Genomic DNA, 14,419 nt, shown 5'->3' with positions numbered 1-14,419 from the left:
CCATAAAGAATGAAAAAGTATAGGAATCTCAGCAATCCTACTGTCTTTCTTAATTCCTCCTGCTTATCCCTCTTCATGTTGCTGATTCACCCTAACACTATCCATAGTCATTCTATCACTAATTTCATTGCTTTCAAGACATTCTACTAGGGTTATGGGCAAATATCACAATTAAATTGTGCAAAAAGAGAACACTCTTAGTGTTCTGGTACCAAAAATCTGAAAGAGTACAGCATTTCCTAGGAAGAGGAATTATACCCCTGCTGTGTTCTAATCAACCAACCATCATCAAGACAATCAAAATAATTTGCCTAAATTAGCCAATCAAGACACCCTGGAAATCAGAGAATGTGAAAACCTACAACAGAAATCATCATAGCTGATTATGATACTAATAATCGTGTTAAAAACCTAATGAGATGAAGAAATTGGAAGCTTGCTGGTACATCTCTCTTTTACCTCAACATGCTGGGAACTAATTATATAGGCTGTAATTAAAACAAAAACTAACTCAAACCAAATCCTCTATAAGCTAATAGTTGGTTTGGTAAGAAAATGAGCTGCGACTCAAGATTTTTATTTTAAATTAACTACTAATGTTGACCAACTATGAAGCATACCACATTATACCTCCAAAATCCAAATACTTCTAACAAACTATAAAAGTGAAAGGGCTGCTTAGTAATAGAGCTCAGCTTTTTAACTAGATTTAAAAAACTAATGAAACTTCATGAGTAGGGCAGTATAAGAGAAGACTCAAACAGAATTAGAAATGACAATCTAGAACATAACCAGTGTTAGATTGAATGAATTTTGTATAGTAAAAGGGGGGGTGGGGGATGGAGGGGGGGGAGGTATCCTGAAAAGACATTTTGGCATCACTAACAAACAAAAATGAAAAAGCATGGATGATCCAGTAGGGATCAGCCTCAATTTTCCAGTATGAAGGAAGATACTGCAAAACATTTGGAGGACTTCAATTCAAGCACTGAGTCTAGAATCTCTCAAGAGAAGCTGAACACCTCCCTGTGCCAATATTGATGATGAGTTCAGGCAAACTAAAACCTCACATAGAGCTTCTTCTGTTGTACTCAAGACCTGAATCCATTTCCAGGTGAAGGAAGAATCAATAATGATATGCTTATTTCTCTTTATACTACTAAATATCAGAGCTTAGTATTTGGTAAACATTAAGAACCCAAGCCTCTTTAGCATTGTTTGATTTAATTAGATTCTTATGGAAACAGAAGAGTCCCAATACCAAGTCTCTTTATTGTTAAAGTGCCTGCTTGGTGTTAGGGCACTATGACACTAATGCAAACCCAGACACTCCTACTGAACAGCTACCTAGGGGCTGTAGTGCCTTCCACAAAGAAGCCTGAGAATGTTTACAAGATTCACTGGCTTGGGAATGGAACACCTAGCAAAACAATGCTCCATGTAGGGCCCTTTTCCTGTCTTGCCTTGCAACTTGGAACTAAGAAAATGAATGAAAATGAATATGCAACAACATAGCTGTCTTTAGCCCATACTCATTGGTGCAGGAGGTAACCTTCCTTCCTCTCCTTGCCCATCCTGTGTTCTCTTTTCAATTCAATAATGTGGGGATTTCATACTGTAGAACAGGGAAGGCTGAATACATCACAGTGGATTACTAGGAAGCCAGAGAGATCAAAGGATTCAACTCTTAACACCTCAAGAAAGCTTCCTCTTTTTCACACTTCACTAACTATGAGGCAAGCACACATCAGATGACACAACAAAGACTAAGTATCCTTTAGTGAATGGTGAGCCACCACCACCACAGTAGAAGCACTCAGAGCATTACTGCTGCAAAAGGGAGACCAAGATTTGTATACTACTTGTTAAAGATTCTAGACAATAGTAGATCCTGGTTAGAGCTCAGAAAGGGGTACCCTTTCACCAGTCACTATTTCCATGGTGCCCCTAAATACAAACATGCAAGTCTTTTATCATACAGTCTGTAAGAAATAATCTAATCCACATCACTCCACTAACTTGTTCCCTCAACCAAGAAAGTACATACATGCAGAAATTATACCACTTTAAAATTTCAATGATATGCCAAATGATACCCATGTGTATCAGGCCTGGGCAATGATCCTAAGTGAGACGTCCCTAAAGAGTTACCATTCTAGATCACAGATTCTACCAGCATAACCTCATACTCAATTCAAATACGTAAAAATATTAAGAGAGATTTTTAAAAGCCTGGTCTCATTCCAGAAAGGTTCAAAAGTGTGTTTGTTTGTTTTGGGGGGGAGGAGAGGGAATATGTATTTAAAAGCTTAAAAGAAATGTTTGTAAATCTTGATTCATTTTGCCATTTTTTGTGAATGGTAATAGTAAGAAATTCATTAAGTTAGCTTGGGTGCTATAAAAACCAGAGTTAAGACTAAGCCAATGGGAAAAAAAAACTGCTTTCTGAGAAATATTACAATTCAAGGATTTTCTTTAGGACAACATGATTTCATTACAAAGAGACAAGAGGAAAAACATGTATCTGTAACTGGTCTCAATCTGTGATGAACCCTGGAAAAACAAATCTGTTACCCTTTATATGAACCCAGCTCAATGCTCTTTCTTACCAAATCCAGGACCTGACTTTTGCATGTCTCTCATATTCAAGATTCTCCCCGGCTTCCTGATCAGCATCTCCAACCACAATATTTATTCATAGACTCTCATATTCCATCTCCAAGTATCAATTTTATTCTCTAAGCTCCTGATTTTTCTTCCTAAAGCCCCGGGGTTCTCTCTTAAGCTCCTCATACTTCTCCACTGACTCTCGTTTCCTATCTGAAGTTATTGATTGATACATATCTGAACTCTGCTTGGTTTTCTACCATCAATAACAGAGGGGAGTTGTGCAGTCCACAACATTTCCTAAAGCATTTCAAAAAACTATAGCTTCTTTAGCTTTCAGGACAGATTATCTTGTTACTGTTTGGAGCAAAGCTAACAAGGCTCATTGTGAGAAGAAAAACACAGCCAGGTTCTAGACTTCCCCATAAGCAAGAGGGCAATAAAGGCAATCATACACAGGTCCTTGGTTTAAAGCAATGCATTGCTGGCAATGCCCCAAATGCTCACATAATAATTAGAAATAAGAGTTAAGAGAAAAACTGATCCAAATATCTATAAATTCTAGTTGGGAACATTAAGACTGCCTAATGACACTCAGAGATCTTATTTAATCACATTATTAATTGTTCATTATCATCTTTAAAAAATATACTTCAGAATATAATAACTGAAATAAAAAAATTTTAAAGATAAATTATGGGATATTAAGTCATGCCCAGAGACGCTGACAGCAGTGAAGTATTTTCTTTTTTTTTTTTAAATCCTTACCTTCCATCTTAAGAGTCAGTACTGAGTATTGGCTCCAAGGCAGAAGAGTGGTAAGGGCTAGGCAATGGGGGTTAAGTGACTTGCCCAGGATCACACAGCTAGGAAGTGTCTGGGACCAGATTTGAACCTAGGACCTCTCATTTCTAGGCCTGGCTCTCAATCCACTGAATTGCCCAGCTGCCCCCCCAGAGAAGAATTTTCCCTCATCATATAGGGCTCAATACAGCATTGCCTCAAGTTCTATCATGTTCACCCCAAACACTCTCTTCTGATGATGAATGCTTAAGCCTTAGAAAGTCATTTTAGTCAAATTAAAGAATTAAAAATACTATTCAATTTTTATTTGCTGCTGTGGTAATTAATATGATCAAGGGGAAAAGTAATCTGGGCTTCCTTTTTAAGATTCTAATACCACAAAATATCAGTACAGAAGATCACTTGTTGAACTTTTGAATGTATGTTTTCTTCAGCAATAGAACACATCATTACTAGACTAGCAGAGGAAAAGGAAAAACAACAGGTTAGAAACCATATCCTCAGGATTTGAACTGGGAATTCTTAACTATTAACTCACTGTGTAAATGGGACAGCTTACCCAACTATATAAATGGATTTGTTCATTCTAAACTATTTCTAAATGATGAAGCCTTCTAGAGAAAAGCTAAAAGTTCATTAGAATAACTTCTAAAAAGAGAAGTCAATTCCCCCTAAGTATAGATAGAACTGAAATGAAATAATTTATCTAGAGCTACTAGTCGCTACTCTGTTTAAAAAATATCAAGAAGTACACAGGGCAAAATGTTGGGGAAATCTTTGTTATTATGGCTTCTATTTTGTTATTTTGCCTTTTACTTACATGAAATCTTTGATCCACCTCATAGTTGACCTGTTTTCTGAAATCCTTACAAACAAAAAAAGAAAGGAGGGGAAAAAGAGCAGAAGCTAGCAATTAGTAATAAATTTTTAAACAAATTAAAATAGGTAAATTGAGTTAAACTAATATCTTTGCTTAAATTCACTTAATTATACCCCCATTATAGCTACAAGTAAATAATTTTATACCCCTCTTTATATGTCTGATTTTTAATTAAAAAAAAAATTAAGATAGCAGATCAGCAGCAGCTGCATAAAAGGCTTGAGAGAAGCATAAGACACACATCAATACCTTTTGTGCAACCAGGAAAGTAAGCCTCCGGATCCCATGTTCGACAAGAGCAGCTTTCTGTAAATAAACAACATAAAACAGAAGACAGATGAAGCCTCCTCTGATTTCTGACTATCCCATGCTCCATCCATTCTTCCCAAGTCTCTAATTTAAACACAGGTTATACAGCCTTTCTGGGAACTAAAATCCTAAGAAGCCATCCCAACTCACTACCTTGAAACCTGTAAAACAAGAAATCTATCTCAACCTCGCCCTTAGTACTATTAAGAAACTGACTTTGTTGCCCAGAGAAACTAAATGATTTACTCAAGGTAACACAACTAGTTAGCAGCAGGCAGGAATAGGACCCAGATTCTCAGGATGATAATGAAAGCAAGCCTTGTAGAGAAAGCAAGGGTTGTATTAGGCCACCAGAGTTCTTTCAAGATTGATATACATCAAAGGCAGACCTTAACATGACTTCTGCCCACAGAGGTCACAATGGGGGAGTTTATTAAACACATGGAGATTGCATGGACTTGGAGTCGAAGACAAATCAGGTCCTATATAGAAAAGAACATTTAAAGAAAACTGAAAACAAAGCCCCTGGAATATATTTGATACTTTAGAGTCAGGTGGCCCTTCTCATCAGATGCCGCACTACTCATACAGTGGCAAATAGGAGAGAACAGGTAATAATGATCTAGAGAACTACCTGCTATGATATTTTTCCCTATTATTGATAAGAAGACAAAAGAAATGAAACACAAAATTTAGAGTTTGAAAGGACCTTAGAGAAACAAATATTATAAACACCTCAATTACAGGAGAAGAAACAAATGCCCAGAGAGACCAAATGATTCACTTGGGTTTGCACAGCTAGTTAGCAGCTGACAGGAAGAGAACACAGGTCAGTGTCCTTTCAAAATACCACAGGCTACCTTTAAAAATAACGTTGCAGATATACTTTATCTAAAACCATTAATTGGTTGAGTGAAACTAAATAGCTAGTTCATTGGATCATAAATTGAGGAGGAAGGGATTTTAGTGACCATTTGATCCAATCCCCTCATTTTACAGATGAGGAAACTGAGGTTCAGAAGAAAAGTCACATGAATGTAGGGTGGATGGTGAGGAGAGAAATAAGCATTTATATAACACCTACTATGTGCTTAGCACTTTGCAAATACTGTGTCATTTGATCTTCACAACTTCCCTGAAAGATACGTGCTATTATTATCCCCATTTTACAGTTGAAAATTTTGAGGTAAACAGAGTTAAGTGATTTTCACAGGATCACAAAGCTAGTTAAGTGTAGGCTACAAGATCTAAACCCAAATTGGCCAAGTTTAAATCCAGCACTCTGTCCACTAAGCTATGTTGCCTTCTCATGGCATTATGGTGAATCTGTTACTGTATAATGTTTTCATTATGTTGTAAAACAACAGTAAATATTACCTTTGATATGCTTGCAGCTGGTTCCTTTTCACTACCATAAAATCTAGCAGAATTCAAGAAGGTGAGAGGTCATCTTGACCAACACCTTCTTTCATATACATGAATCCCACTATCACTTGACAATTAGAAGGACTGGCAGTCAGCAGAAGTTGGTATTTTTCACATTACTGTTTCATAAAATTCTTGCCCCTCAAGCCTTAGGCTCCTCTTTTATGAAATAAGAATATTATCTTGTTCAATGATCTAAAAAAGTCAAGGGATTATTAATTAGATAACTTAATAAAGACCTCTCAGAACTTATGTAGCATAAGGAATGAGATGATGTTACCCATTGAATATTCTAAGTAATCTAATAATAAAAATACTAAAAAAAATAAATATTGGGTTTTCATTACAGAAAATATTTTTAATCTAGACATTAGCTTGTCTTTCTTCCTTGGCTATAATTCCTAAAAAATACTTTTCTAATATCTTTTGTTTTTAGATCACCTTCATTTCTAAATATTTCCTTGCCTCCTCCCTACCCAGAGGGCCATCCCTTTTATCTGTTACAATTGTAACAAATGCAAATCTGTCCATATAACTAATTTCCAACAGCCTATATGTAGATGATCCACTGCAAATTTTTCTTTTTTAATCTAAACTAGCTTTTTCCTACAATCTAAGACTGTTTCTGGGTCATCTTCCATTCTGTCAGCTGCTGTGTGCTCAGAAATAAAAAAAAACCATTTTAATGGCTTAAAAAAAGTGAATAAGAAATGTAATAATGTCCTCCCCAAACAGATCACTGATGGTTTATTTTTCTGGAGTATTTGTGACCTGCTTGCACTATTAGTGTAGATAATTGAGAATTGATGATAAGAACAAAAATAAGGAAGGAAAAAGGACCTCCCAGCTTCTTAGTATACCCAGAAACAGTACCATTCCTTCCAGCAACAATAAAACACTCAGCTAAGGCTAAGCCCTTCAAACACAAGCATCAGTGGCTATGTTCATGGCAAGCAAAGAAAATAACTTTAATAACGTCGTGATTTAAAATCAAAATTGTTATTGCTTTTAAAATTCCACAAGTGGCTGACAATAACAGCAGAGCAACAGGACTCTGATTACATTGTAATAATGCAGGTCTCACAGCAAGTCCACAGCTATTACCCAGCGATTAGGCGTCAGCACCTGGAGAAACTCCATTTACACTGACGGCTTCAATCTCCTCCACAAGTCATTTACAAATATATGATCCTAATTTCTATGAGAGAAAAAAAAAAAGACATGCTGGGACTAGAAAATTATTTGAACAATTTGGATCAACCTATTTGATAGTTTAATGTGTGTGCATTTTTTAAAAAACTTTTTTCCCTTAAAGTGCCTAGAGCATGATCACACAAATGAAAAACAAAACTAGTTTTCATTTCAGCTGCTTTATGATCTTTTAAAAAAGAAGAGTGAGAGAAAGAGGAAAAGCATCAAAAATGCCTGTACAAGCCCGCCTTAAAGGCAACCAGTCCCTAGCCAAATTGTTAGTGTTATCTCCAAGCCAGAATTCTTTAGAAATCAGTGGTTTAACTGCTAACTCTGTTACTGGTTTCTGACAGAAAGTGGGGTAAAAGACTGTTAAACTGGAGGAATAATTCTTGTACTCTCTCAATGTTGCAAATTTATGATTAGAATTTTTTAAAAGATAGTATATAGGTATATACAGTCATGATGGGTACATGATTTAAAGGGTGATGCCTTAAACAAATTAGAAGAGCATGGAATAATCTATCTGTTGGGTCTATAGATAAGAGAAGAAATTATGATCAAATAAAAGAAAGAAAGCACTATAAGATATAAAATGGATAATTTTAATTACATTAAATTAAAAAGGGTTTGCATCAAAAAAACTAATGCAATTGAGATTAGAAGGAAAAGCAGAAAGCTGGGGTAAAATTTTTTATAAGTGTCTCTGATAAAGGTCTCATTTCTCAAATATATAGAGAAATGAGTAAAATTTATAAGAATATACAAGTCATTCCCCAATTGACAAATAATCAAAGAATTCATGAAGAGAAAGTCTTCAAAGAAAGAAATCATAGCTATCTATAGGCATATGGAAAAGTGCTCTAAATCACTGTTGATTAAAGAGAAATGCAAATTAAAACAACTCTGAGGCACCACCTCACATTTATCAGACTGGTTAATGAGACAGAAAAAGGAAAATGACCAATGTTGAAAGGGATATGGAAAAAATGGGACACTAATACACTGTTGGTGAAATTGTGAACTAATCCAATCATTCTGGGAGAACAACCTGGAGCATTGCCTAAAGGGCTATAAAACTGTACAAGCCTTTTGATCCAGCAATACCAATATTAAGACTGCATCTCAAAGAAATTTTTAAAAAGAGAAAATGACCTATTTGTACAAAAATATTTTTAGCAGCTCTTTTTGTGATGGCAAAGAATTAGAAACTGAGGTGATGTTCATCTACTGGGGAATGTCTAAATAAATTGTGATATGTGATTGTAGTGGAATTCTATAGTAGTAGAAGAAATGATAAGCAGGAGGATTTCAAAAAAACTTGGAGAGACATAAACTGATACAAATTGAAGTAAGTAGAACCAAGAGAACATTGTACAGCATTGTACATTGTACAAGAGAACATATGGTCAACTGTGAAAAACTTGAGCTATTTACAGCAATATGAAGGTCCAAGACAATTCTGAAGGACTTAGAATGAAATACTATCCACTTCCAGGAAAAAAAAAAAACTGATATGGGTCTGAAGGCAGAATAAAGCATACTATTTTATTTTCTTTAGTTTTTTTTTTTTTTTTTTTTTTTAACCCTTGTACTTCGGTGTATTGTCTCATAGGTGGAAGATTGGTAAGGGTGGGCAATGGGGGTCAAGTGACTTGCCCAGGGTCACACAGCTGGGAAGTGGCTGAGGCCGGGTTTGAACCTAGGACCTCCCATCTCTAGGCCTGACTCACTCCACTGAGCTACCCAGCTGCCCCTTTAGTTTTTTTTTTTTTTTAATGTCTTCCACAACATAATCAATAAGGAAAGAAATGTTTTGCATGATATCATACATAAAACCTATATCAAATGGCTTATCCCAAAGAAGGGGAAGGGGAGGGAGAGAATTTGAAACTTAATATTTCATAAAACTAATATTAAAAATTGTTTTATCTGCAATAGGGGAAAAAAATAAAATACTGAAAGGAAAAAAAGGTACTCTGAAAGTGATAAGTAGGAAGGTTTAGTGGTTCTCAATCTACTCAGTTAACATGATCTATAGTTCCACTACACCTTGGCTACAAGGAAATGGTCCTATCTTTGACATTGATACATCTATGTTTTTCAACTTTTATGTTTATAAACTCCAAAATTCTTTTATATAATCATAATCACTTATTCCACTTTTCCCTATTCCTTATCCCCCTCAATGCTGTTCCTTGTCCTTAACTTGACCTCTAGTTCCTCTACCCTTCAGTTCTTTCTCAAGCCAGCAATCCTATAAAGGCTGCATTCTCCTTCTTTTCCTATGCTAACCCTTTAAGTAAATTGACTCAACTACATTTAAAACCTTTCTTTGTTTATGCTACCACAGATCACTTCTTGCCAATTATAACCACAATCTACTTCTATTATTAAATGAAGATGGAGAAAATCACAGAACTATGCTGAATTGGTCCACTACAAATTAATGTTAAATAATCTCAATTACAAGGCACTTAATTCAATTTATCTCTGTTTCATTATCTCACTTTCTACTATGACTAAAACTTTCCCTCTGTCCTCAAGATTCCAATCATAAAGGTCCTTTTCCCCTCATATTTTGGGTGAAAATTTTGCCTCATACTTAACCAAAAAAGATCATATTCATTTACCAAAAGCTCTCTCTTCTCTCCTTCCTCTTCTCACATACTCAAGACATCTTCTGCCATCCCAGGTATCAAAAGATAAGGTGACCCTTTTCTTTACTTAAGTATAAAGAATATGATACTTGGTAACAGAATCTATGAATCAAAAAGTATAGACTTTTCAGTCTCTTTATTTGCAGAATTCTAAACTGTTTCCCAGAATGGCTTTATTAATTCACAGCTTCACCAACAACATATAGATATTATGCATTCATTGAGGTAGAGAAAAGATGATGGAATAGAGGCAAGAAAAGCACAAACTGGTCTGAGAATCCTCTTCTACCAATCTTAATATAATGCTTCAAAATAAATACTAAAGTGAAAACCAACAAGGGGCTTGAGTAAAGCAATTTTCTTACATAAAAAAACTTGAAACGTGGGCAGAAAGAGTCTGGTTCACTGGGGTAAGAGGGAAGAATAGCCCACAGCAAGACTATAAGAAGTAATAGTAGTATGAAGCCAACAACAAGTCTCCCCACCCCACATCTACTGTTTTAGGTTCTGAAGCTGGGCTCAAGCCAGTTCCAAGACCCTAAGACCCTACCTGAACAAACAGCAGAGTATCGCATCCCCATCCCCTTGAAATTCAAAGCCCTAGAATAAGCCTGAGGAGAGGCCCCAAGCTTTAGTACAGGATGGTCCACAGTGTACCTGGCTCCATGGTGGGGTGTATAGGTACAAAGTGAGGCTCCAAGCCCCTGCCCAAGCTCAAGGTGAGGCCCCAAGCCCAACGCAAAGCAGTCTACAGTGTGCCTGACCTGTGTAAGCCTGAGGCAGTGGTTCCCAAACTTTTTTTGGCCTACCGCCCCCCTTCCAGAAAAAATATTACTTAGTGCCCCCTGTCACATACTATCACCACCCCCTTACAGTTATTCACCTCACCCAAATGCACTTGTGATCATCACCACCCGCCTGGATCGCTGTAGCACCCACCAGGGGGCAGTGGCTCCCGTTTTGGGAATCACTGGCCTAGGGTAAGGCCCAAAGCCTATGCCCAACTCTGAGGTTAGGCCCTGAGCCTCAGCACAAGGTAGCTCATGGTGCTCTGAGCCCTGCAAACTGTCAGCAATTCTAGGGGGAAACTGAATCAGCAGTAGCCAGTGGCTTTCCGAGCTCCCGGTCCAAAGGCCATCATACCACCATGGAAGAACAGAAACCTGAAGAAACTCAAAGTAGAGTTAAGGGTAGCAACAAAGAAAAATTGAAGGTTAAGAGAGTGCTTCCTCTACTCTGAGAACAAAGCCCACCTTTAAGATAAAAATAAAAGTCAAGAAAATGAGCAAACAATAACAACAACAAACACCTAGCCACAGAAAATTATTTTGGAAACAAAGAAGAGTAAAGCACAGACTCAGAAAGGGACAGTAAGGTAAGTTATATACAAAAATGTAAAATAAATGAATTGGTCTCAGGTTCTGAAGAGCTCAAAAAGGATTTAAAAAAACAATTAAGAAAAGCAGAGGAAAATGGGGAAAAGAAATGAAAGAAATGCAAAGCAGAATTAGCCAAATGAAAAAAAAGGTAGAAAAATCTAATGAAGAAAAATATTTTTTTAAAAAGTAGAATTGATCAAATGGAAATGGAGGTTGAAAAATTCATGGAAGGAAATCATTTCTTAAAAATTAGAACTGGGCAAATAGAAGCTAATGACTTCATGAGACATCAAGAAACAATAAAACAAAATCAAAAGAATGGAAAAAAATAGAAAATATGAAATATTTCACTGAAAAAAATAACTGACCTGGGAAATAGATTCAGTGGAGAAGATTTGAGAATTACTGGACTGCCTGAAAACCATGATCAAAAAAGAAAACAAAAAGCCTAGACATCATATTACAAGAAATTACCAAAAAAACTGCCCTGATATTCTTGAACAATACGGTAAAACAGAAATTGATCACTTCCTGAAATAAATCCCAAAATGACAACTCCTAGGAATATTATAGCCAAATTCAAGAGCTCCCAAGCCAAGGAGAAAATACTATAAACAAACAGAAAGAATCAATTCAAATACCACGGAGTCACTAAGTCAGAATTACACAGATCTTAGAAGCTTCCACATTAAAGGATAGAAAGGCATGGAATATGATAATGGAAGGCAAAGGGAACAAGATTTATAACTCATAATCACCTACCTAGCAAAAAGGAGTAGATACTTTGAGGGAGGAAAATGGTCATTAAATAAAATTGAAGCTTTCCAAGCATTCCTGATGAAAAGATCTGACCTAAATAGAAAAGTTTTGTTCAAGTACAAGACTCAAGGAAAGGTAAATAAAAAAGAAAATGTAAGGGATTCAATAAAGTCAAATTGTTTATATTCTTACCTGGAAACATGACATTTGTAACTCTTAATATTTTTACATTATTAGATCAGTTAGAAGTATATATAGACAGAGGGTAATAGAGAAAGCCAATTAGGATGACATGGTATGTCAATAAGAGAAAAAAAAATCAAGTGGTGAAAAAGGGGATTGGAATGAGAGAAAAGGGAAAGAGGTGGAATGGAGCAAATTTTCTCAACTAAAAAAGCGCGAAAAAATTATTACAGTGGAGGGCAGGATAAAGGTGGTGCCGGGCAATACTTAAACCTTACTTTCGATGGAATGGCTCAGAGAGGAAATAACAAGTATACTCATTTCAGTATAGAATCCTCTTATACTATAGAGAAGTAAGAGGGGAATAATACAAGAGGGGGGTGATAGAAGAGAGGGGAAAGTGGGAGATGGTAACTAAAAGCAAAATACTTGTGAGGAGGGACAGAGTGAAAGGAGAGAGAAAGGGCAGGATCAAAAGTGAAAATAAGATGGAGGAAACACAGTTGGTAATCATAACTGTGAATGCAAACAGGATGAATTCAACCATAAAATGGAAACAGATAGCAGGGTGGATTAAAAACAAGAATCCTATGATATGCTGTTTACAAGAAACACACTGAGGCAGGGAAACACTCATGGAGTAAAGGTAAGGGGCTGAAGCATAATTTATTGCACTTCAGCTGAAGTTTAAGAAAGCAGGAGTAGCAGGAGGATCTCAGACAAAATCAAAGCAAAAATATATCTAAATAAAAGAGATACTATAAATACATTACAACTCCCTCAACACTCCACTATTCCCATGTTTTTGCCATCTTTGAGATTGCAGGATGCTTCTCATTCATTATTTCTCAAGTCTCTCTGGGAAAAGTAAAGACAGACCACTCCCCTTACAAGTATCACACCCAAATATAGTGTAAGACATATCCCTTGCAATACATTCTGTGGGATTACTAACCAGCAAAAAAAAAAAAAAAAAAAAAAAAAAAGTTGTTTAAGTTTGACTATGTAAGCGAAAGTCTGGACCCAGGTATTCACTAAGGCATTCACTGGTTGGAACCACATTTTCGTTTAGTTGATTGTTAATTTGCCTGTAATTTTACTTTTTGTCAGTAGGTGTCGCTATTGGGTTTCTAAGGATTAGGTGTGGAACCTGTTGTTTTTCAAATTATAATCTGATTTATTTCTGGCATGAAGAAAAACAAAGCCTGTAGCCATAGGCTGAGTTATAGAGATTAGTTTTAGCAGGGTTAGACAAAGCCTCTAGCCCAAGACAGGCTGAATTTCTTTCAGAGACTAAATTTGGGAGGGGCAACAAGGTGTAGCTGAAACTCTTTTCAGCTTCAAAAGTTCGATTTTAAAAATCTGAGGGAGCTTTTTTCTTTTCTCCTTCCCCCTGAGGCTAAAACTGCTAAAACCATGTGCTTCCCTCTTTGGGCAAAAAGGCAGCTCAATTCTAGCTAGCCCCACCAGGCTTTTGCTTCTCACTTAGATTTTAAAACTAGAGACACGTGGCGTTTGGAAAAGAAAGTAGACTCCCAGGAGTAAAACAAGGTTAAGACCTAATTTCAGTCTAAAAATTTACTCTCCCTAAAACACCCTATTAATATGCTGAGTCTAGTGCCTTCTGCTTTGGGTGTGGAGCAGAGCTGCTTCTAAGCTTTTTCAGGTGTGTCCCATGGCTAGCTAAGAGACAAAGCAGTCTGCTAGTCCCCAGTAAGGCAACTGAAAAATAAGATTCCTTCCCAGGTGAAACTGAGGATCAGCTAATTGGGTTATTTGTTGGGGGGGGAACAGCCTCCCTAGCTGAGGTCTCAGGGCCCTGCAGCCAACATTAAAACCGGTTGCTTTTCTAATGGATTTTAAAGGCTAAAGGAAAGGAAATGTTTGACCTCACCCATCTGGCAACTTTATGTAAATCGAAGATCCAAACAAGCTGTAAAAAGGCTGACTTGGGGATAATGAAAGTAAAGGAAAAGTTAAGAAAATATAGGAAGACTGAGGGTATCTCCAAGTCCCTTCGTGGTCGCCAAAACTGTAAGAGGGGAAAACTAGATAGTTATGGTTAAGGTTGCCAGAAATCGGATTAACTCGACTTCAAATAAAAAATAGACCCAAGTCAGGATTACTTTTATGAAAGTTTATTTAAAATTAGGAAGGCTGAAGGTAGGGGGAGAGAGAGAGAGAGAGAGAGAGAGAGAGAGAGAGAGAGAGAGAGAGAGAGA

General features: G+C 36.6%; 1 protein-coding gene across 2 annotated transcripts in view; it reads right to left on the bottom strand.

The window, feature by feature from the left end:
• Positions 1–14,419, bottom strand: part of ACACA (acetyl-CoA carboxylase alpha) — a 246,389-nt gene that overhangs the window by 115,949 nt on the left and 116,021 nt on the right. For both annotated transcript variants that reach the window (XM_044673681.1, XM_044673680.1), the window contains 2 exons: positions 4,541–4,597; positions 4,232–4,276 (listed from right to left, as the gene is read on the bottom strand). In XM_044673681.1, the coding sequence (XP_044529616.1) occupies positions 4,232–4,276; positions 4,541–4,597 (102 nt within the window). The remainder of the gene's footprint in view (positions 1–4,231; positions 4,277–4,540; positions 4,598–14,419) is intronic.

This window comes from Gracilinanus agilis, chromosome 4 (assembly GCF_016433145.1).
Source record: "Gracilinanus agilis isolate LMUSP501 chromosome 4, AgileGrace, whole genome shotgun sequence".
NCBI classification, from domain to species: Eukaryota; Metazoa; Chordata; class Mammalia; order Didelphimorphia; family Didelphidae; genus Gracilinanus; species Gracilinanus agilis.
This window is presented reverse-complemented; position numbering and strand designations above follow the sequence as displayed.